This window comes from Nomascus leucogenys, chromosome 3 (genome assembly GCF_006542625.1).
Source record: "Nomascus leucogenys isolate Asia chromosome 3, Asia_NLE_v1, whole genome shotgun sequence".
In the NCBI taxonomy this organism is placed as follows: Eukaryota; Metazoa; Chordata; class Mammalia; order Primates; family Hylobatidae; genus Nomascus; species Nomascus leucogenys.
The window spans coordinates 109315392-109338989 of record NC_044383.1 but is presented as its reverse complement, the minus strand read 5'-3'; the positions used below and the strand labels follow the sequence as shown (position 1 = coordinate 109338989).

General features: G+C 35.7%; 1 protein-coding gene across 1 annotated transcript in view; it reads right to left on the bottom strand.

Moving 5' to 3' along the window:
• Window positions 1–27: 27 nt before the first annotated feature.
• CLVS2 (clavesin 2) overlaps window positions 28–23598 on the bottom strand; it is an 82243-nt gene continuing 58672 nt past the window's right edge. Inside the window, exons 5-6 of the mRNA XM_003255651.3 lie at window positions 16917–17137; window positions 28–9315 (exon numbers count right to left, since the gene is read on the bottom strand). Coding sequence (XP_003255699.1) covers window positions 9228–9315; window positions 16917–17137 — 309 coding nt within the window. The 3' untranslated portion in view covers window positions 28–9227. The remainder of the gene's footprint in view (window positions 9316–16916; window positions 17138–23598) is intronic.

Below are 23598 nucleotides of genomic sequence, written 5' to 3'. Positions count from 1 at the left end.
ATATACACACACCCGCATTTCTGAATCTGAAGTTTCATTTAGTGGCATTTTATTTAACAGTACTTCATTCATCCTCAGAAATCAAAAAAGACAATAGTTTCTCTGCAAAAAAGGAAATAAAATATTAATATAGTGGTTTTCAGAATATAATAAACAATGATCTGCTTTGTAAAATTGTTAAATCCATTATAAAGTGGACATAATTAAAACAATTTACCAAGGAACGTACCCTTAGGATTCAATCATAAAAAATTATGAAAAGAAAATTCAACCTAAGAGAACATGAACTATAGGAATTTTCATGTGCTGTGTATACTTGAGCTTGAACTCTGTATCTGAAGTGACGCTAAACACATTCATATAGGTTGGCAAAAAAGGATGTCACAGAGGGAAATGGTTTCCACTGTACAGACTATCAAGGATCAAATATTAAGAAACAGAAGGAAATTCTGCCTTGTTTGTGAGCAAGAATCATTAGTCTCTTCTCTAGAGAATGTTTTCCGAACTGTTAACCCTGATTACCATATCTTTGTGTAACTGACACGAAACATAATCTGTATTGGTTAACAATGTCCTACATAGTACACAAAGAGGAATAAAACCCCTACCCATCACAAAGCCACTAAAAGACTGGCTAACTTCTGAAACATTTTCAAACATCGATTCTTATTCTTCAGGTTATATTGCTTCTTCAACATCACCTGCTGATTCTTTAAATTCAGTGTCTTCCTAATATAGGTTCTGATAGAAGATTATAAAACAGGAGGTTTAAATTACAGTGTTGGGAAAGGCACAACAATGTAGCTGAAGAAAAGGAATAACATATGTTTGGTAAGGATTAAAAGTTAAACTGCAAAGGATACAAATCAGAAACCTATCACACCAAGAACCAATATCTAGGTCATTTAGTTACTAAAATTATGGAGAAGTCAGTCCAAATAGGAAATAAAAATTTGGGATAGTTAAGAACAATTGTGACTGTAAGGCTCTAAAAATGATAGCTGAAATTAAAAGAGAAGGGAGCAAGTTGAAAAGCCAGTTCGAATATATGTGACCATGAGCAATTTCTATCATCTTGTGTCACAGCTATAAATTTTCAACATAAAAATTTAAAGATATGTAACATGAAACCCAATTGTTAAAATGGTTCACGGACTAAATGACTGTAATATATAGATTTCAAGATCATGGAAAGACCTTAGAAACACCAAAATACTTCCTCATTCATTTTATAATTGTTGCAGAGAAGGTACGAACACAATGCCTTTCCTTTTTCTTCCTCTTCTTCGCCTTTCCATTAAAAGTAACTACATAGTCATATTCTCTTAAACTGGCTTCCAATACTGGAATTATAGTCTTTTAACTTCCTGCATTTTTTTAAAAATTGAAATTAACTATGATAATCCATAAAGAACAACTCCATATAGTTTTAATCTCAAAATGACTTTTCCCCTGAGCTATCTTGTAGTCTCTCCAAGAGTAAGCCATGTGGATAGATATAGGTTCCAGTGATCGTTGAGTAACTTCTAAAGACAAAACTGAAACACTGATGTAAAACTTAGGCTCAGGCATAGAGACCACAATTGGGGAGAAGAGGATATCATTTTTGATTCATGATTCCATCATCATGAGAGGGTAAAATTTCCCCTTTGAAGATAAATAACAAAATTTTTTAAATTAAGACAACAAGAAACTCTTTCAATTCATACTATTGGCTATTATATAACTTGCTGAAACAAATTAGGATCTTCATGAAATCATTTTGGATTTGTTAAGTTCCAGGAACTGTTCAAGGCACCAGTAATGCAGTAGTAAACAGACAAAAATTCCTGCCCTTGTGGAGTTCACATTGCTATTGGGGGAAAATGCAAAGTAAATAAATAGTCTGTATGGTGTATCAGGTGATAAATGCTATGGAGGGGAAATACAGCAGGAAAGGAGAATATGAAGAACCACAGGGCTGTTTCATCTAAAATTGGGAAAGAGTGTCCTCACAAAGAATATGACATTTAAGTAAATACCTGAGGAAGATGAGGGAATAAACCACGTGGATATCTGAAATTAGAGGCAAAGGGAACAGAAATGCAAAAGTCCTGAGGTAGAGGCATGCTTACCAAGTTCCTGGAACAGCAAAGATGACAATTTGGCAGCAGTAAATAAAGGAGAGATTCTTAAGAGATGATCTAAGAAAAGGCAAGAACGGGGTAAAGAACTTCAAAAGCAAGAAATTAAAGTATTTAACAACTATTTTTGCATAGTACCAGCAAAAATGCCAGCCCAATCAGAAACCATGGTATGTTGCTGTACTGGTGCTTACCGCCTTCATATCAACACTTCTCATACACCGATATAAAGACATTGGCTTTTACTCTTTCAGAGGGTTTTGAGAACAAAATGATCTGAGTTACATTTTAAGAGACTCGCTCTTGCTAATGTGTTGAAAATTGACTCTGGAAGCAAGGAGACTGGTTTTTAGATTATTAAAATATTCCAGATGGAAAATGTTGAAGACTTGGTCCAATACATTGATGAAGAAGATCGGAGAAGTGGTTAGAGTGTGGATATATTTTGAAGACCCAATAGCATGAGCTAGCTGATGGGATGTAGTTTTGAGAGGAAAAGAGGAGGGAAAGACAGGATGACTCCAAAATTTTTATTCTTAGAAACTGGAAGATTGGGTCGACACATAGTGAGATGAGAAGGCTAAAGGGGAAGCAGGGTCAGAGTGAAAGTAGTTTGGTTTTGTAAATATTAAATCCGCCATATCCATTAGCCATCCAATTAAAATTGTTAGCTATATGAATGAGGTAGTAAGGGATATTACCAGTCTTCCCTATGAATACAAGACACAAAAAACACAACAATTTTTCTAGCACTAAAACTTTATAATTATATTTCGTAAAACTTTTAGGTAATAATTTATAAACCAGCATGCAAATATTTCAATCATATGCAACTAAGTGAATTATGTTCATATATGTATAATATAGGATTTTTTTTCTTAAGTGGCAACAATGCATTTGTGGCTTCTTATACTTTTATGATACCAGTTTGAAAAAAGGGAGGAAAACAGCATATTTATTTTTACTTTTGGAGAAAGAAGTGATGCTCAGAGGTACGTGTTTTTTATGATGTTTCTGTGTGGAAACTTGCTTCACAACAGAGATTTGACCATCACTTCCCCTTGGCCTCTTTTCACTTGTCAAGTATTTAACTGTTGATATTAGGAACCCCTGACATTTTGAAATAGCTTTCTGCTTATAATTAAAAATATTTTCCACTCGATCCTCCTGAAGAAGGAACACACTTTTTGGTAACGGGAGTGGAGACAATATCTCTGGCTTTTTCTTTGTTTTCTGATTCATTCCCACTGAGGATACTACTGCTGGAAATGTGGCTTCTCCTGGCCTGCCTTTAGGAGGGAGCAGCAATAATGATTCTTGATAACCTCAAGAAATCCTCTGAGTCTGAGTCTAAGAAATTCATGAAGTCTACTTGTAGATGGTTCTAGGCAAATGTAATTGAGTCTCTTATACCTTATTAGATGACTTTTTATCCACAGATAGGATAAATGAGGGAAACTCACAGAAGACACAAATATATATTTATTGAGTAAGCATTCTTTCTCAAATCAGGCTGAATTTTTTTTTAATTTCACGTCATATTTTGACCTGGGATTACTTTTTTCAGGATTTATTTAAACCAATGCTTTTCTGTAATTCAAATTTCTAAATTTAATCTCTTGCCTAATCCAGTTATTCTATTGCAAATGTGAAAACCCTAGTTATTTTATTTACTGATCATTCCTTTGCTATATGTAATTAAAACATTCGTTTACTTCTTTCAAACTTTCATTTGAAAGTTTGACTAGAAGTTATAGAATATTGAATGTCATTTTGATGAAACAAATTACTATATATTTTCCTCTTTGATCCCCACACATACAAATATCACAAATCTGAGGAATCAACTTAAATAGCTAAGCACAATTTCTTTCAAAATAAAAATATTGTTAATTTTTAGATGATTTTTTAAAGAAATCTCCATTTTATAGATGCAGCAGATCCAGGACTACCAAATTTAACTTAACAATGTGCAAAATAAATGTGTACATTTAAAATACAAAATATACAAAATAAAAGTATACATTTCTTTTAAACAGAAACATACACTTATTCAAAAATTATATTATAGTGTATTGGAATTTATAACTCCTTCAAAAGGCCAAATAGTAAATAGTGTGTAGTACTAAATAAGTAGTATGTAGTAGTAAAAAGTAATAACATTGGAGTAAAATAGCAAATAATATACTCAGTATTCTTCAAGGACTTGTATGATTTCCTGTTAGACATCTTTTATTTTTCCCGGATAGCTTTGAAAACAAAAACTATTTGGTTTTCTGAGTTTTATTTATTGTTTATGCAAATATAAAATCTGAAAAATTGAAAAACTGGATTAGAAACAAGACAATGCTTTGTATTTCTGTTAAAAGTAAATGAATTAAAATTCATTGCAATTTTTTAAAGTAGTTGAGGATTGGGTGACCCTTAAAACTGTGGTTAAAATTTATTTTGATTTTCACCCAAGTCCATCTCGTTCACCAGGTAAAGTAAGTCTTACAGAATAAATGCACCTATATCAAGGACAGACATATTTGCATTGAGACTTAAATCTAAGTCAAATAATGACAAAACATCTTCTAAATTTTAACAATTTCCACTATTTACCATGAGTGCATTGATTATATTTAACTCCTATAATTGATTTCTACATTTTTTTATTGCAATAGCATCATTTGTACACCTGCTTCCTTGAAACAAAGGCTAATTTGAGTGTTTCAATCCACAAAGTTGTTATTTTATATTTTTTCCTATAGTACCAGGGAATTCATTCCCATATTTAGTACATAGTAGAATCCACAGCACTATCTTCATGTCTGATGTTAACCTCCAAATATTTATAAAATAAAATCTTTAATTTTTAAAAAAGATTATATTCTCTAAGCCATTGAGATCACAATATAATAATGTTACAAAGCCAAGCTTCTTTTGTATTTTTACTTATTTGCCCCTTTTCATGTAGTAAAGAATGTCAAATAGTTCCAGTAGCATATGGGAAGCTATTTTTTCAAATGAAACCAAAGACCAAAAACAAAACAAATCCTTTTCATTACTGAAGATAATTACACACCTTGCATATTTAACCAATCTTCTTTTGTTCCAATACATTGGTTTATAATCTGCCTCTTCTTGTATGATCAGTGACCTCACAAATTTCAAATGCATTACTATGTTTCAGGCTATGTATTTATATAGCAGATCTAAAATGGAATATATGCCTATGAGCTTATTGTTGTAAAAAAATGTACATATACCACATCTGAAAGTTCAAATATCATGCTAGAGCTCTGCTCATTTTATTTTGGGTGTTGAAAATTTTTTGAAGTGTCCTCATGGCTGATGGCAACTTTTCATGTAATCATTAATAAATATACACAAAAAATAAGCTGAGATATTATTCACCAACCACACAAGGCAGACCTTTAAATAAAACAACAGAAGAGTGTACAGCCTCTTAGCAAGCTTTCTTAATGTAACTTCTTTAAAGGACCACAGACTGTCCATAAACCTTTACATTGTAGAAGCAAATGATCCCTGTCCCTGAAAACATACTCCATGGCTCTGAATGTTTCTTTTTGTGAAGAGTCATAAACATATTCCCCAATGTCTAAAACAACTCTCCAATTTCTTGATGCAATAGAGGGACTTCTGTTCCCTCAGGAATATTACAGACGCTTCACATGTTTAACAATATGACCTAGTTAACAGTATTAAAAAAGCTAAGTATGAATGTATGAATTTTTGGCTTTCCTGCTTATGAATGTATGAATTTTTGGTACTATAAAGTAAATAAGTATTCTATATGAAAAAACTTAGGAAATATCTCTGTCTACATTTATGCAAACCATTACTGAAATGAAAGAATTCATGCATGCCCACTTCAAAAACTTGCTTGCAAAATTCTGTTTAATACTTATATATCGTTTTAGCATAGTGCCACGTTTATCATTAACATGTATTAAAGTTACTGTATTTAACTTACACAACAGAGACTTAATACTGTGTGAGTATGCTCAAATAAAGGCCTTAAATATCCTTCTTCAAATGATATCTATATTTCACCTATATAATATAGATTTACGTATTTACTTTTTGGAAGAGAGTACAAATAAAATCCATATGCCAGTATCACTGCTTTATTCCATTTTCAAAGAGGCACTTCTTCATATTTCTTAGAGTATATTTTCATGATAATCTCTTCCTTCTTAAATAGTAGTCAAAAATGCGGGCAGACATCACTGACAACATAAGAGAAGTTATTTATTTTTAAACCAGCTTTGGAATCACCTGCCCCTGAAATAACTGGAAGAAAAAATATCAGAAATAAAAGATGGAACAGGCAGGGTGAAAGAAGTAAATGGACTACTGGACCACTCTAAGTCAAATGTGGTTAATTCTTTGAAGCCCACAAATTTCAAGTGACAAGACAACTAAAATAGCTCTCGAAGTACAGAGGAAAATTCATTAGGGCAAACAGTCTAGTGTGTTAGTGTGTGTGTAACAGTGTGTGTGTGTGTACGAGAGAGAGAGTGGAGGTACACTATTGCAATTAAAATACAAGAGTATAGGAGTGCTTATAGGCATACAAATATAGTGTATAGGTTATACATAGACATAGGATGTGACACAGAATATCATGAAGGGAAAAATTCCTAAACAGTGCTAGCTAGCTGGTGCTGACGGGTAAATTTATAAAGTTGCATGAATATCCCTTGACTAAGGTTCACAAACATTACTAGAAAATGAGTTTATTCACAGAGTGAACTAGATATGGTAATTTCAAAAGGCATCATCATTGTAATTTGTTCATTCATTTTAAAATATTTTACACAATCTAGCCAACTCTCAATTGCTCATCTAAAGATGAGCAGTAATGCAATGCAAACTTTCCAAATGTGGGTCTGGGAGACAGTGTGAATGATACTTATAATTAGATAGGCATACACATAAAATATGCCTTTCTAGTTATTTTTATATATGACACTAACTTTACGATAGGGGAAAGAAGCTGCCAATGCTGGTTGACATCTGAAACTGGCAGAATTCTGAAAACTGGCAATAAATGGTACACATCAAGAGAAACTCATGAGAATGAAAAGTTGACTGCCCTCTGCACTTACAATGTTTCTATTTTATTCCAATGGATTATACTGCCTAAGGTTTATATAGCCTATAAAGCCCATGGCTACAAAATATATGTCAGGTAGGCAAGAATGTAAGAATATCAATGGTGAGAATTCTTATAAAGGTAACAACTGCTGAGACATGTTGTCCCCAGTGCATTCCAATCTCTGTAAAAGTCACAAGGAGAGCAGAGTGCCTGACAGTCATTATTCTTCTTCACTTGACTGGAGGTTGGCATTATTAAGGTATCTTTCATTTGTGTTAATTAATGTATTTTTACACATAGGCAGTCCATTGATACACTGTACATTGGTGTATTCAGCTTGCTTTTACAATTTTTGGCTGCAGAATTATAACAAATTTTGGGAGCTTTTGGCTAAAAAATGTGAAGGCTGACACATGCCTTTATTTTTGTTGGTTTCCAAGAGTTTCTGAGATATTTTTCTTCCAAAAGAATATTTTAATGGTAAACTCTCAATCTCAAAATTTGTTATGAGTGATAAAAATCATTTTTTCACATTGAAATTTAAAATTAAAAAATTAAAATTTGCTGTAATTGTATAAATTTTATGAAATAAAATGTTAAATATGCAAATTTCTAAATCCACATATGAATGATTACATGTTGTCTTAGATGCCTTCCAATAATTTCATTATATCTCCTGAATACAATGTGTTTTTACAGCCTTTTCTGAAAGAAATCGTGGATAAATAGGATCACGAAGATAATTAACTTAAATTTGAAAATAAAATTGGCTTTGTGTCACCTGATGCTACCTACACTATGTTGAGACCTATTGCTTCTTCGAAGGAAAAATATAGTTCAAATAAGATGGCACATATTTAAGATTGCATTATAAATTAACTTGGAATTCCTTTAAATAGGTATACTGAAAGTCAGTTTCACTATTTCTCATTTTCATTAACTTCAGTGGAAGTAGTTTTCCAGAGTTATCTCATGTAATTATCTATAAGATCATTGAATATCTATGATTTATTTTATAAGCCTGTCACATCAAGGATTTATTAGAGCTCAGTAAAAATATATATGTGTGAATATATATATATATATACTTTTTAACCAGTGCACAACAATTAGAAATTAGCCCCTCATCTGTAAGTGGAAAATTTTATGTTCAAAATTAGCTGTCAAAACACTATTCACATATGAGTTCTCATTCTCTTAGTCAAAGAGTTTTGGAGGGGAAATGTACTTAGAGTACATTAGGAAGAAATATAATGGGGTCTTGAATAAAGGGCACATTGTGAAGACAGCAATTTAAAAAGAATCCACTCTTTTTTACATTTCTACATCTTAATTGAGGAAACACATCTTTTCACAAGATTCCAAGAATTAAACAACATAGAAGAGTTCAAGTGTTCAGTTTACCAGCTCATCTGCCATTCCTTGCCTCCAAAATGCAAGGCCAATGATAGTTACTAAGACACATTTCTCTGAAATGAAAATCACTAGACAGGAAATACACTAATCATAAAATTTCCTGGAATCATTTAGTTGTGTGTGCCCATTAAGAGAATGTTTGAATACTGACAGAGTTTCAGAGAAAAACAATGAAACAATCACTATGATAGCTGAAATATGGCTTCATAGGAAAGAGGGCTACATTTAATTAGCTTTGATTGTGTCTTTTCTGCTTTTTGTTATAGTTTGTATCACTGGCATAGACTTTTGAGCCAACCTTTTTCCAAACTGAGTTACTACTGAAATTTACAAACTTGACATGAAGATTATATCATATTTACAAAGAACTTGGCACTTACATAATAAATTATTGACATTTTAAAAATCCAGCCCAGGGCCCCCATGGTTCAGGCCAAGGAAAGCCTGATACCTTATTATATATTATGCTACATTAACATGAATAAGTCGGTTTCCAGCTGGTAATTCCTCCACAGTGTTGTCCCTGTGCTGAAAACCGATACTTTCCATTTCTAATCCATGAAGGGGATGTAGAGAAGTTATTAGTCCAGAGAAAGCAATGGTTGCATGTTTTCTTCCTCATTTTTATCCATGCGTTTTAGTACTGTAGGATCCACTACTGATTGAGATCTGGAAAGGATAAAGCCAGCGTCAGTGAGTTATTACCAAGTAATTGTGCAGATGACATTCTCTCCTCTGTCTTTTTGTCATTACTTCCCCCAAGAATGTGAATTCCCTTCCTCTATATCAAGAAATTTATGAATTGTGGATATTGCACATTTAGAGAAAAACCACTGCTGGTGATGTTTTGCACTGGAGTGAGGAAAAAATCTCCTCTGGCCTCTAAATAGAATAGTGAGCCGCCAATGATTCTAAATAGACAATACGAGGCTTAAGAGCTCTTCACAGTTAGGCAAGATTCTTTTCTTTGAGATATCACAAATTTCTAGTGTAGGATAGATGTTTTCCAAGAAAACATCTCCAAATGGAAAAAAAATTACGGTGAAATGATTATTATGATAAACTAAATAGAAATAACAGGAGGCTTAATTCCAGTCTTTAAAAAAATATGAAAAAAATGCAACAAGAATGCCCCTTTTTTTGACCGTCATTTTTTAACTTTAACGATTGTATCAACAAAAAGATCAAAATTTGTATGTTTCTGTTAAATGTCCTAGTAGAATATCCAAATAAAATCAACCTTCATCTTGAAAATTTCAAGGAACAGTTATAGATTTTTAAAAAGTAAAACCCCCTCTTGTTTAGGCAGCAACACTTTATGATTAGGAAAGCACATAATTTGAAAACCCACTTATACATGCCTTTGATAGCAGGTGGGGCTTCTGTCTCAATTTATCATTAGGAAACAATATGAGAGTGGGAAAGAGGAAAATCAATGAAACATGCTCTGTCATGGCAGGAAGCTGCCATCTTAATAGCTATAGCATTTAGTAAGCAGCTGCCCTTTTAGAATTCTCCTTGGTAATGAATTCTTCCCCTGCTGCTGCATTCCAGCCAATTGGCTTTTGCTGTGGCAATATGCCTCTTAGCAGACCTCATTAACTTCTGAAAAGACTATAAGCTAAAACACAACTGCACATGCAAATGAAAAAGAACAGCAACGGAACTAATTATCAAAGAAAAAAATAATTACAGGATTAACTGATAAACTGATTAAATTTAAATAAACTTAAATTATTTCCTAAAGAGGGAATGAAAATGAAGGTGAAAGCATTAAAAAATTGAGAGATTTTGTTTCCTAAGTGTCATTTACACTATTTTATCTCAATATTAAATAGGCATTAGATGCCTATCACGGAAAAAAGGACTTAACTAAAGTTGTGTGTGTGAGCATAAGAGAGAATAGATGAGGATATAAGATAATAATAGGATAAGATACAAGTATAAGAATAGGATGAGGAAAAGGACAATAAGGAGAAAGAATAGAGAGAATAGAGATTTTGTGTCACTTTTAAATGCAATAATACATAATCATCTTTATTTAAAGTACATGAATAAAATACTTTTTAACAAAGGAGACAATTGCACAAAAGACTAAGTAACTAGACTTTTAACTTTGTTTTTAGGTAAGACCCAGCCAAGCAAATTGGCTCTCAGATGAATTCATGTTCAAAGAGAAAGAGGCTCATTTAATGTCCTGTGCTAAAATATTAACTTGACAACTGATATGCACTAGACTGCAAGTTCCATAAGCAGGGACTTTATCAGTTTCTTTCCTTATTGTGAATACAACGTGCATCATAGGGCTTGGAAAAGAGTGAGGTCTTCACGTCTTGACTTCTAGCCAGTAAATAATTTCCATATTGAAAAACTTCAGTATTAAGCCCTCAAAATGAAGAGTAATGAGGATAACAGAGAAAGCAATTCTATTTTCTTTATAGAAAATAAATTTTAAATTTTTCATAAAATTAAATATATTATATAAATATTGAGGTATATCCTAATAATGTTCCATAAGTACCTACCAAAGCTCTTCAGACTGCACAAGGCACAATAGTTAAGCATTTGCCATAATATTCTATTACACATTATACAGACATGCACACATATACACATTCTAAGTCTGTGTGTTTCATGACTGTTTTTGAAAACAATATTGGAGAATATGACATTTTTAACAAAATATTTTAAATTACAGTGTATTATTCAACCTGGGATTAAGTTTCTAGTTTGCTTTTAGCATGCACTACAGATATGAGGATTGTTGGATGATGAATGCTGATTCCATATGTGGAACAATGCCTCAATCACAGAACAAAAGTGAGTCAGAAACAATTTGCGATTAATTCTTTTTCTTTTTGGTATTTAGTTGTCCCAAGTGTATAGTTATTTTAGTCCAATTTTTTTTTACTCTCTTTTATGACAGAACAGGATTATTTGTGCAGGATCAGAAGTATTAATGAATTGATTTATTCCAGCCACAGCAGAGGGAGCTATCGTTAACTCATACATCTCAGAGGTTTCTGGGGTTTTTTTTTCTTTGTTTTGGTTTTGTTTTGTTTGAGGCGAAGACTCACTGTGTCACCCAGGCTGGAGTGCAGTGGTGCCATCTCTGCTCACTGCAACCTCCACCTCCGGGGTTCAAGTGATGCTCCCACCTCCCCCAAGTAGCCAGGATTACAAGCGTGCACCACCATGCCTGGCTAATTTTTGTATGTTTAGTAGAAATGAGGTTTCACCATGTTGACCAGGCTGGTCTCAAACTCCTGACCTCAAGTGATCCACCCACTTTGGCCTCCCAAAGTGCTGGGATTACAGGCATGGGCCACTGTGCCCAGCCCATCTCAGGGGTTTCTATGCAGCTTCTATTGTTTTCACAATGAATAACTTTTCTTTCTTTCTTGAAAACTAGTAATTTAGATTTAGATACCCAATACTCATTTCTCATGCATCTACAGTACATAGTTTAAGAAACTAGATTTTGGACAGAAGTAGATCATAACTCCAGTTGCTAATAACAGCAGTTTACTAGCTGTATGATCATGGGAAGACTAAACTTCCTAAGATTTTGTTCTCTATTTTTTAAGATGGGAAAAATAATACCCACATCACACATTTATAATGAGGATCAGATGCAACGACGCATCCATAAACCCCGGCACAAATTCTGGCATATGGTTAAGGAAATGGCTCATGGAATACTATTGCCTATGTACAGATATTAGCATTGCTACTTTGTAGTTATGCAACATGTGGAAGTCACTTACCTTTCCTGTTTCTCAGTCTCTCTATCAATAAAATGGGGATACTACTACTTTATTAGTTGCAAATGAATCAACATACACAGAGCATTGGAACAGGGTTTGGCACAGAGCAATAATAAATGCTTAACCTTATTCAATAATAATATATTCACTATTCAATAATCAGAAGTACGTATCATGAAAATAAGTACTGTTACTCACTACTGTTATGTGCCAGGCACTATCATAGGCATTGGCGACATAAGGTAAAAGACACTCTCCAGTTCTAAAATACTTAGTCTAGTGAACTTTGTATCTTTACACATGACTATGCTGTTCTTCCATAAATTTATACCAAAAGACAAAGTCGTCTTTTTGCATGTCTAGCTACATTTACCCAAAAGAAGAATTATCCACAACTCTTTAGTGATGGAATTATTTTCTCCCTCTTAATCTAAAGATATCATAAAGCTACAAAAAGAAAAGGGCCAAGGGGAATCAGTGTGGAACATAGGAGCAATCTTCTCTTGTCATTGATGGCGAACTGCCATTCCCTGACATAGAGAACACAAGAATCAAGTGCAACACCTTTCTTAATCTCATTTTTCAGGAGTTTTCCATAGAATCATAAATGTTTCATATGATACCAAACATACACCAAACGATGCCTAAAACTAATCAGCCCATGACACTGGCAGAAAACTCAGGATTGGGGACATTAATAGGCTATAAGCAAAGTGTGCAGGGGAGAAAACAGTCTAATTAATTGGAGAAAAGAATCAGGATACAAAAGGTGGATAGACTAGGCTATATCTAACAAGATGGGCCTTAATCAATTAAAATAATCTGATTGGAGGACAAACATAAACAATAGGAGGCTATGGATTGGTAAGTAAAGAGACTTTCCAGTTTTAGGAACACCCATACGAGTCAGTTTTGGCTGCTTGAACAATAGCAACAGTGACAACAACAGTAACCCAAAGAAGCCAGTGAGGTCTATCCTGCAGAGCGAGAACCTGCAACTTAAATGCAAGTGCCAATACCAGGTCAGATGTTCCCTATTCAGTTACGAATACTGCACTTAAAGGGGGCCACTGATGAGCAGCAGAGCACTCCTCCATGCATTCAACTGGTATTTCCTGAGCACCCTCTGTTTTTCCAGGACCTTCTCCAGGCACTGGGGATTCAGAGAATAGGGTAAACATAGGCAATATGGTCTCCTTGAAGCTTACTTTGGGGTGGGGAGCGGGTATAAAATTAAACAAAATCAGCAATTTCACAGGCTAAAAGTGTTATGAAGAGAATCAAATAAAGAAGGGTGATGGACAGGGAGTGACCAGAATGAGGAGGGAACAGGAGGTCTTAGGTGGGTGACAAAGATCAAAAGACTCTTTTGAGGAGCTGACCTTTGATTGGGACCACCATTTGAAGATGAAGGAAAAGAACATTCCAGGTGGCAGTGACAAGAGCAAAAAGAGAAGACTAGTGTGTCTGAAAAGCAGGGGAAGAGGAAGAAGACGGGATACACCTGGAGGAGAGAGGGAGGCAGGGTCGGATCAGGTAGCATCTTGTAAGCCATGATAAGGAGGTGATTCTATTCATTGTATAAATAGCAGTCATTAAAAATAAAAAGCCAAGGCCTGCATGGTGGCTCACACCTGTAATCCCAGTGCTTTGAGAGGCCAAGGCAGGTGGATCGCTTGAGGCCAGGAGTTTGAGACCAGTCTGGGCAACATAGTGAGACCCGGTCTCTACAAAATAAACAAATAAATAAAAATTAACTAGGCATGGTGACAGGCACTTGTAGTCCCAGCTACTTGTGGAGCTGAGGTGGTAGCATTGCTTGAGCCCAGGGAGGTCGAGGCTGCAGTGAGCCATGATCACGCCACTGCGCTCCAGCCTGGGCAACACAAAGAGAACCTGCCTCAAAAAAATAAAAATAAAGCCAAGATGTGACAAGGTCTGATTTATATTTTAAAAAGATTTTTGGATTTCCATGTGGATAATAAATTGTGAGTAGGGGAGCAGGTAAGGCTGGAATCAACAAGAACAGTTAAATAATTTTTAGAGGGTGGGTGCAGCTGAGCAGAGTGCAGGTGATGTGTAGAAGATATAGTGAAAAATGTGCTCACATGATGGGCCACATGAGGAATCATGCCTCAGGCAGAATGGCTGAAGAAAAAGGGCCTCATTAGCTGACAAAGAAGAAGACTAGTGGACACCGATGACAGCTGCCTCCAAATCCTTATGTAGTTCAGTTCCTGAGAAAGGGCCTCTGTGCCACGAAGGGTAGGCAGGCTTTATGTCAGTGGCGTGAAGCACTCCACATCTCATGCAATGGAGCCCTGCTCCACTATATATAGACTACCTAACGCTGAGGATGCAGTATCTGTTTAACAGGGTTGTTGTGAGGATTTAATAAGTTAATGTAAAAAAAAGACAGCTAATTCATGATAAGTACCTAGTAAATGATAGATTATAACAACTGTTATCATTAGGATTACTTTATTAGAAGAAAACTATTTTAGGGGAAGTTGCTTTTAACCACTTTTGTTTTTAAAAACTTTTAAATAATTTGATGAAATATATGACTTCTCCCCAGAAAATAAATGCATGACATATACATATAGTACATTCATACCTACACACACAAAATTTTGCATACAACTTTTAGCACTTAACAGAATCCTTTGAGAGCCCATCCATGAACCCCTTAGGAGAGCAGAGATCTCGAGAAGTTCTATTCTAAAAGAATGGAGTTAAGAAGCCTAAAGTTGGTTTAAATATAAGCTTGCTAACTAGTGGAAAATTAGAGCAGGGAAAGTTTCTGGCCTTTCTGTTCTTTCCAAGGAGTCGTACAGCAGCCTGGAGAGAGGAAATCAACGCACACACATACTAACAACAATCACAACAGAGGCAGCAGCAAAAAAGAGGCCATCCTGGCCAGGCACAGTGGCTCACGCCTGTAATCCCAGCATTTTGGGAGGCCGAGGCAGGTGGATCACGAGGTCAGGAGTTCGAGACTAGCCTGGACAAGATGGTGAAACCCTGTCTCCACTAAAAGTACAAAAATTAGCTGGGTGCAGTGTTGGGAGCCTTTAATCCCAGCTACTCGGGAGGCTGAGGCAGGAGAATCCCTTGAACTAGGGAGGTGGAGGTTGCAGTGAATCATGATCGCGCCATTGCACTCTAGCCTGGGTGACAGAGCTAGACTCATCTCAAAAAAAAAAAAAAAAAAAAAAAAAAAAAAAAAAAAGATTATCCTTAAAGAACAGGCACATTACTCCATGAGTCAGAGCTATGGGCTTTCATCAGAGAAGGATGCCAGACATTGGCATGACCCGTTCATTGTCCTTGTATCCTCCTTGAGCTAGGTGAGGGGAGACTTGCAGGGGCTACGGTGCCCACATTTCTGTGAATGTGAAATGAACCGCAGAAGTAATATTTGTTACTGTTATCCAGATGGACCCTGAGCTGTTGTTGCCTGGGAAGTCTGAGAAGTACACATCTACTTGTTTGTGACAGAATGCAAACTCAGAGCCAGGTAAGCATTTGTGCATGTCTGACAACTCCCCAGACTATTGATTGAAAGAAGAAAGGCATAAAAGTGCTGTGAGAGTCAAAGCAGGTATTTGGACTCTGACTCAACAATGAACTCTATAAAGATTAAAACTGAAGTGAAATACAATGTTTTGTACCAGTAATGTTTAGACCTTTAGACAAAGACTTGGCAGAGATATTGAAAAAGGACCACAGACTTCGAACACGGTGTTTGAACTGGTGTGTGTGGTTGCTTTCTTCAAAAGAAATCTTACACAGAAATCCAATAAATTGCTTATAGGAGAGTTGCTCCCACTGCAGTAGAAACGGGCACTCTCCCTACTCCACCTACTTGGCCTGAGGCACCCCCTCAAAATCCTTGGTTTCTCAGGATACAATTTGAAAACCACCAGATTTGGTGACTTCCAAGGGCCCTGTTAGACTGTCTATGAATTTAGAACAACACTAAGTTGAGGTTACCTCAAATTACTTTATCTTTTCCTTAATTGACAAATAATTGCATATATTTATGGAATACAATATGATGGAAAAATACTGCATGATTTCACTTATATGTGGAATCTAAAAAAGTCAAACTCATAGAAATAGACAGTAGAATGGTGGTTACCAAGCACTAGGACGAGGCAGGACGGTTTGGGGGGTGGATGGGGAGATATTCGTCAAAAAGTACAAAGTTTCAATTAGACAAGAAGAATAAGTTTGGGAGATCTATCATACATTAGGGTTACTATAGTTTTCAAATATATGATAATAATGTATTGTATATTTGAAAACTGCTAAGAGAATAAATTTTAAATGTTCTCACTATAAGAAAATGACTATCTTTGTCTCAAAACTCTTAGACATACAATCATAGGGCATAACGAGTTTTAAAATCTCACCAGAAAAATAGAAAGCTTTGAGTTTGACTCAGGATGCCTCTCCTGGCCCTGGCCCAGCCCACTCCCCAGTCTACCTCCAGCATACCTCTTCATGGACTTTGGGGAGAGTTCCTTCTCTACTTCCTTCACAGGCATGCTGTAGGAGTCTACATTGTACTCGCTGTCATCGTCATATTCATGGTCTAGCAGTGTTCTTGCCCATGTCCCCATGTCATAAGGAGGCAGCATTCCTCCAAACTCGGAGGGCAGGATCTCAGGATGAATTAGTTGGTGTAGACTGTTCAGGTTGTTACCATGCAAAAATATCTATAAATGCAAGAAGACGGGAGGAAGGGAAAGACACAGAGGAAACTAAATACCATCTAAATCCTACAGGGGGGATGTGAGGATAGCAATAGCAAATATGAGTTTTCCATGTCTGTTAAAGTACTTTAGCCAGTCATCTACTCTGTAAAACAGGCAGAGCTGGTACTGTTATCCTAATATTTCATACCAAAATCCTGAGGCTCAGACACTTTGAGTAATTTCTGGAAGGTCAGAGAGTTATTGGCTAAAAGAGCTGCAACCACAAATTTGGTTTCCTGCTTCATAGGCAGGGACATGGGCAGAATAATGTGTACATGCTGATCTGTACATCATCCTGGTGTTAGTTGTGCAAACTTGATGATGTGTATAATGAATGCTGTGAAAACAGACCCTTCTCATAAAGGACTCATCAATTACAGAGCCTATGCAAGTTATTACGCCCAAAACCTGTCACTTGCAGGGCTTTCTCTTTATCATCAATAAAAATAAGAATACTGTAACCACGAAATTACTGTTTTATAATGCAAAGTGGGTGATGTAAATAACCAAAGTAGATTAGCATCATCATAATGAAAGGCTGAGTGAAGTTCATGTCCCAAAGGACATTATGTTCTGTAATGTTGCCAGTATCTTCTCTACTAAAGATTCCCATACTGACTGTCCAAATAGAAAAAGAAACAATGAATTAAAAATGTAAAGCTATATGCATACCTTAATTATTTTGTCTAGATAGTGCTTTAAAAAAAAAACTGGAGACATATTCAAGCCACATACTCAAGATTTGTTTTTCCATAAACTGCTACCTTTGCTCTTCTTTCATTTCAGTTTCAAAACTACAGATTGGCCTTCTCTGTTACAACACTGTTGTCTCATCTAAATTTATATAATATTTATTTCAAAATTATAGTTTATAAGCAACAAACATAATTTCATTCTTGAGTTCAAGAAGAATAAGCTAACACATTCATATTTGCTTTCTGTACCTTTAGAATCCACTGAAGTAAATACATTGGAAAACAAAGAAATATTACTCTACAATATCAAATAAAATTAGAAAATGGTAGTTGCCACTTAATAAGCATTTTCAACAAATTATAGAAGAGTAAAAGCAGATAACAGCAGGTCACTGGTCAAAATAGGCAGAGCAAACAGCTGCCTGGAGTACATGACATGAGGACCACAGGAGGTGGAAGATGCCATCTGCCCCAAAGTACACGTGGTTAACTGCAAACTTTATACCTTCCCTCTCCTGTATGAGGGCACAACAGCCAGTATTTATATCCAGGAAAACACATGTGTACCCCTGTGTTCCTCTTATAAGGAGAAATGAAAATAATTTTCCTGTGAAAGTTAAGTTATGGCACGTGCAACCCTTATTTTATTAGATATATAACTCTTATTTTATCAGATGGGATCATTCACATAAGAAATCTTCTTCAACTCATGCAAGAGTCATGGTAATAAATCCTTGGAGCAGTCAATGTAATCCTAGCACACTACTTCCTCTCTCTTCTCTAACACTCTGTTGCCTCCTTCCGCAGCATCATTTTCCGCCTTGGCCTTGCTTCCACTTTCACTAAGAAAATAGGACAACCAGATGACATCAACCCACCCACCAGCATCTGTGTCTATGTATTTTGCCTTCACTGCTAGTACAATGAACAGATAAACCCTACAAAGGGCAACCTCTCCACCTGCGCACTAGAATTCATCCTCTCTCCCCTACTCGGTTGTATTTCTTAACAGTTCTCTCCTCTCTCTCACACATCCTCAGATTTCCTCTCTCTGCTGGATCTTTCCCATCAGAGAAAGAACATCCTGACTCCACTCCCCCCACACAGACACATAAAACCTCTCTCGGCCCTACTTCCATCTCCAGTTGCTTTCCTATTTCTCTCCTTCTCTTTATAGCAACATTCATCCAAGGACTTGTCTATATTCATAGTCCAAATACTCTCCTCATTTTTCCTAAATGGAATCCAGTCTGGCTTTGTCTCTTACCACTGAATGAAAACAACTTTTGTCAAGGTCCTTCTCATTGCTAAATTCAGTATCCAATTCCCAGTCCTTATATATCTTTAACCCTCAGTAGCAATGGATATAATAGATGACTCTGTTTATTGAAACATTTTCTTCATGCAGCTCTGATTTTCTCCTACCATCCTAAATACTTCTTGGCAGTCTCTTTTGCTGATTGCCCTAATATCTTGTTTGTTTGTTTGTTTGTTTGTTTTTAGATGGAGTCTTACTCTGTCACCCAGGCTGGAGTGTAGTGCTGCAATCTCAGCTCACTGCAACCTCCGCCTCCTGGGTTCAAGTGATTCCCCTGCCTCAGCCTCTCGAGTAGCTGGGACTACAGGCATGCCATCATGCCCAGTTAATTTTTTTGTATTTTAGTAGAGATGGGTTTTCCCCATGTTAGCCAGGATGGTCTTGATCTCCTGACCTCATAATCCACTTGCCTTGGCCTCCCAAAGTGCTGGGATTACAGGCGTGAGCCACTGCGCCCAGCCTGATTTTCCTAATATTTTAACTGGAGAACTACTGGTCTCAGTCTTTGGATTTTTTCTCTTCTTTAACTATACTTTCTCATTGGTGATTTCATTAAGTTCATTTTATTCAGTCAGTGGCTTTAAAATAATATCCCTGCACTAGAAATGTATGTCTTGAATCCAGGCCCCTTTTTCAACCTCCATAACTGTATTTCCACTCTCCACTTAAAATATCCACTTAAATATTCAATGGCTGCTGCAAATTTAACATGTTCAAAATTGTACTCACAATCTTCCCCCACCTCAAATATGCTCCTCCCTATCTCCAACATCAGTTAATGGTGTCACTATTCTTCCACTTTCTCAGACAAAAACTTTCAACTCAGCCTTTTACTCCCCTCATCATCTCAGTTGTCAGTAAATCTTTTTGGTGCTATCCTCAAAATGTATCCCGAATCCAACCATTCTGATTAGCTCTACCCCTACACCCATAACACAGCTACTATCCTTTCAGCTATGCTCTTGCATGAGCCTCCTAACTGTCCTCTCTATATCCACTCTTCCACCTACACTCTATTCTCAACAGGGCAGCCAGAATGACCATGTCAAAATATAAGTCAGGTCATATCTTTCTGCTCACAATTCCCCATTGACTTCTTTCTCTTAGCATGAAACTATAAGGTCCTATAAGAATTACTTCTTTGAACACATCTCCTTCTATGCACTTGCCTCAGAACATTTATAACGGATATTTCTTCCGTCTGGAGATTTCTACTCCCAAATGTCCTCATGACTTGTTGACCTACATCTTGCACATCTCTTCTTAAAATTCCCCTTGTCAGGAAGGCCTTCCTTGGTAAACCTATTTAATACTGTAACCCTGCCCAACCTGGGAAGCCTATCCACTTTCTATGTATCGTGTTTCTTGACAGCACCTCCCATCTTCTAATATATCATATAATTTCCTTACTTAAATCATGCATATATTGTCTTGGCAATTCAGTAAGTGTAATGCTCTTATTTCTCCAAAGCCAAGATTTGTTGAAAAAATATATATTATATGATGATGCACTTTTAGAACTCTTACATGTGAACTGCATCTCCGGACCAGGCAGTAAAAATGCACTGCAATTGCCCAATTGTTAAGTTTCTACTTTTGGATTTTTCTTTGTTTTCACTAGTTCTGTGTAATAACATCATTTATTAACATTTTACTATTTTTCTCTCCTTATATTTTTTTCTCTTCCTCCATTTCATGCAAGAAGTCTGGTCCTTGTTGGTTCCTATGCCTCTGAATACCTTACAATTCTGAGAATTAACCTGAATAATACTTCCATTTTTTATTTTACGTTTCTGTACTGTGCCATTAAAGAGATTATGCTAGGTGATCTGGAGTGGAAAAGAATAGATGAAAGACTTTTGAGAATCACCAAGGAGTAGAAGACAACATTGGCCATATTGACTAAGAGGAAGAAATTTGTGCCAATTAGTAGGAAAACCTGTTTCCCATCAACTTTTAAGTAGCAGGAGCACAACTATTGACTTGCTGAAGAATGCACTAAGGTAGTGGGTTTCCTTGGATTTTAGCTTCTGCAAAGATACCCCTTTTTCACAGATAACTTGGGAGCAGTAGGAGACCTTAGTTTAAGGAACTAATATTAGTTTGAACAGTGAGGACATCAGAAGTGGCCATGATGGATGGGAAGTTTGGCTCTGCGTGAAAGACTCCAGATACTGGTGAGTTTTTGAGGGAAAAGGACACTTGTACTAAGAGTGATATTCCCAGCAGCCCAGTAAGTTGGAGACTCAAAGCCAAATTTAATTTAAGGAAATGAAGACACAGGTGATTCTTGTACACCTAAATTTGTAGAAAAAGATTCACAACTGCTTCTTCAGTTCTCTTTTACTAGTTTTTCAGCACATAGACTTATAGCATCCGAAGCATAAGGTGCGTGAGTAATATTGTGATACTGACTCACTTGGAATACCAGTGAAGAAATTTAATAGCTTTGCACTGTGTATTGATTATATAAGTAGAAATTTAAAGTATTTAAACATAGAATTATTTTCTCATATGAAAATTTCCAAGTCATATAATTTTAACTAAAATGGTAAAGTTTAGATACCTTCCTTCCATCTGGAATAATGCTAGCAGTGCATACTTCTAGGTTGTCAAAGCTGTCCAATTCAATTACAAAACCCCAAAACACAGTGCACTCGTTTCCCAGAATTGATCCTCTTCAGTCTTTTTCAACAGAGCAGAATCATGTTAAAAATAATATCAGAACAAGTAACCCCTGTATTCAGTGACCTTCAAGGGCTTCAAATTTCACTCTGACTGAAAGCCCAGATTCCAGCAATGGTATATGAGTCCCTATGCGATCTGGTATAACACAGTCCCTCCTATCCCATCCTCTACCACCTACTCCATCCCCTATCATCTTCCCCCATAGCTCATTCTGCTCCAGCTTTTCTACCTTCTTGCTGTTTGTCAAATACACTAGGCATGTTTCTACCTAAAGACATTTGTCTTTGCTATTCCTTCTGCTTGAAACTCTCCTTCCCATAAATTCACGTGTCCGGCTCTACTGTCTGCTAGCTGTGATTCAGAGCAAATTGGTTAACCTTCCAAGCCTCATTTTTCCATCCATAAAATGAGAAAAATAACAATATATATTCCAAAGTGGTGTTGTAAGTAGTAAATGAGTTAACGTATGCAAAGCACTGAGAACAGCATGTGGCATTGAGTGAATACTGTATAAGCATTCACTAGTATAATTTGTACTAAAAGCCCCTGCCGGTTTTTTGGATCACTTGATCATCCTTTCATTAAAGCAAATCTTGAAAAACACTTGTGAGGCACTTCAATACACTTTCTGAATTCCAAAATGTGAATTAATTTAATACTTGGTGGTAGAAACAATTTTTACTATAAATTATAATTGTTTATAGAATTCTTCCTCCTAAACTACTAAAACATTGTCAACAAATTCATTTACAGTAAACCCTCTGTTCACTAATGCTTTATATGAACATGTAATTATTGCACTTTCAGGAGTGCAAATTCATTTACAGTAAACCCTTTGTTCATTAATGCTTGATATGGATATGTAATTATTGCACTTTCACACTCACAATAAAGCTTCTACCTGAAGTGCCTTCTAGGTCATTGAGAAACATGGAAAATTATCTTCCATATAGATTTAGAGGAAAGTGTATTTTGCTGTTCCCAGTTTTCATTTGAAAACTGGGAACAGCACCAGGAAGTAAAAATAGCTCTCTATCCATGGGGCTGAAATATTTGGGTTTGTATACTAGCTCTACAACTTTTCTTCTGTGTATGTGAGTAAGCAGGTTATTTATCCATTCCAAGACTTAGTTTCTTCAGCTCTAAAACAGGAAATAATGGTTACTAAATTTACTTTTCAGAGCTGTTGCAAGAATTAGTGAAATGTACATCGAGATGTATTTTAATAAAAATAATGTGTTCAGTATTTACCTTGTGCCCTACATTGTATTAAATGTTTTACATAAATTATCTCAATCTCAGAAAAATTATTTTGTTTTATGCACTTTGACTATCCTCATTGTTAGATGAAAGTGAATTTAAAGAGACTTCAAGGAACATGTAATTTAAAGAAATATTAAAATTTCCACACATTAGCATTCTTTTCAAAATGTGTGATTGATCATGATAATCATTGTAAAAAATTATATTCGATACCACAGATTTCACTACATTCATTGCGGTACATACTGTGAAAAAAAATCCACTTACCAGCATATAAAATTATAACTTTTGTTTAGACTTTACTTCAAATTAAATGCATTAATAACACTATAGTAACATAGCATAAGAGATTTTTTTTTGGCCTTTAAATTGAGTCTTTAACATACAATGAATGTGCTAAAATGTCCTCCTTTTTGTGAGCGAGTAGGAGAGCTAGCTTTTAAATGCTTCTTTCACAG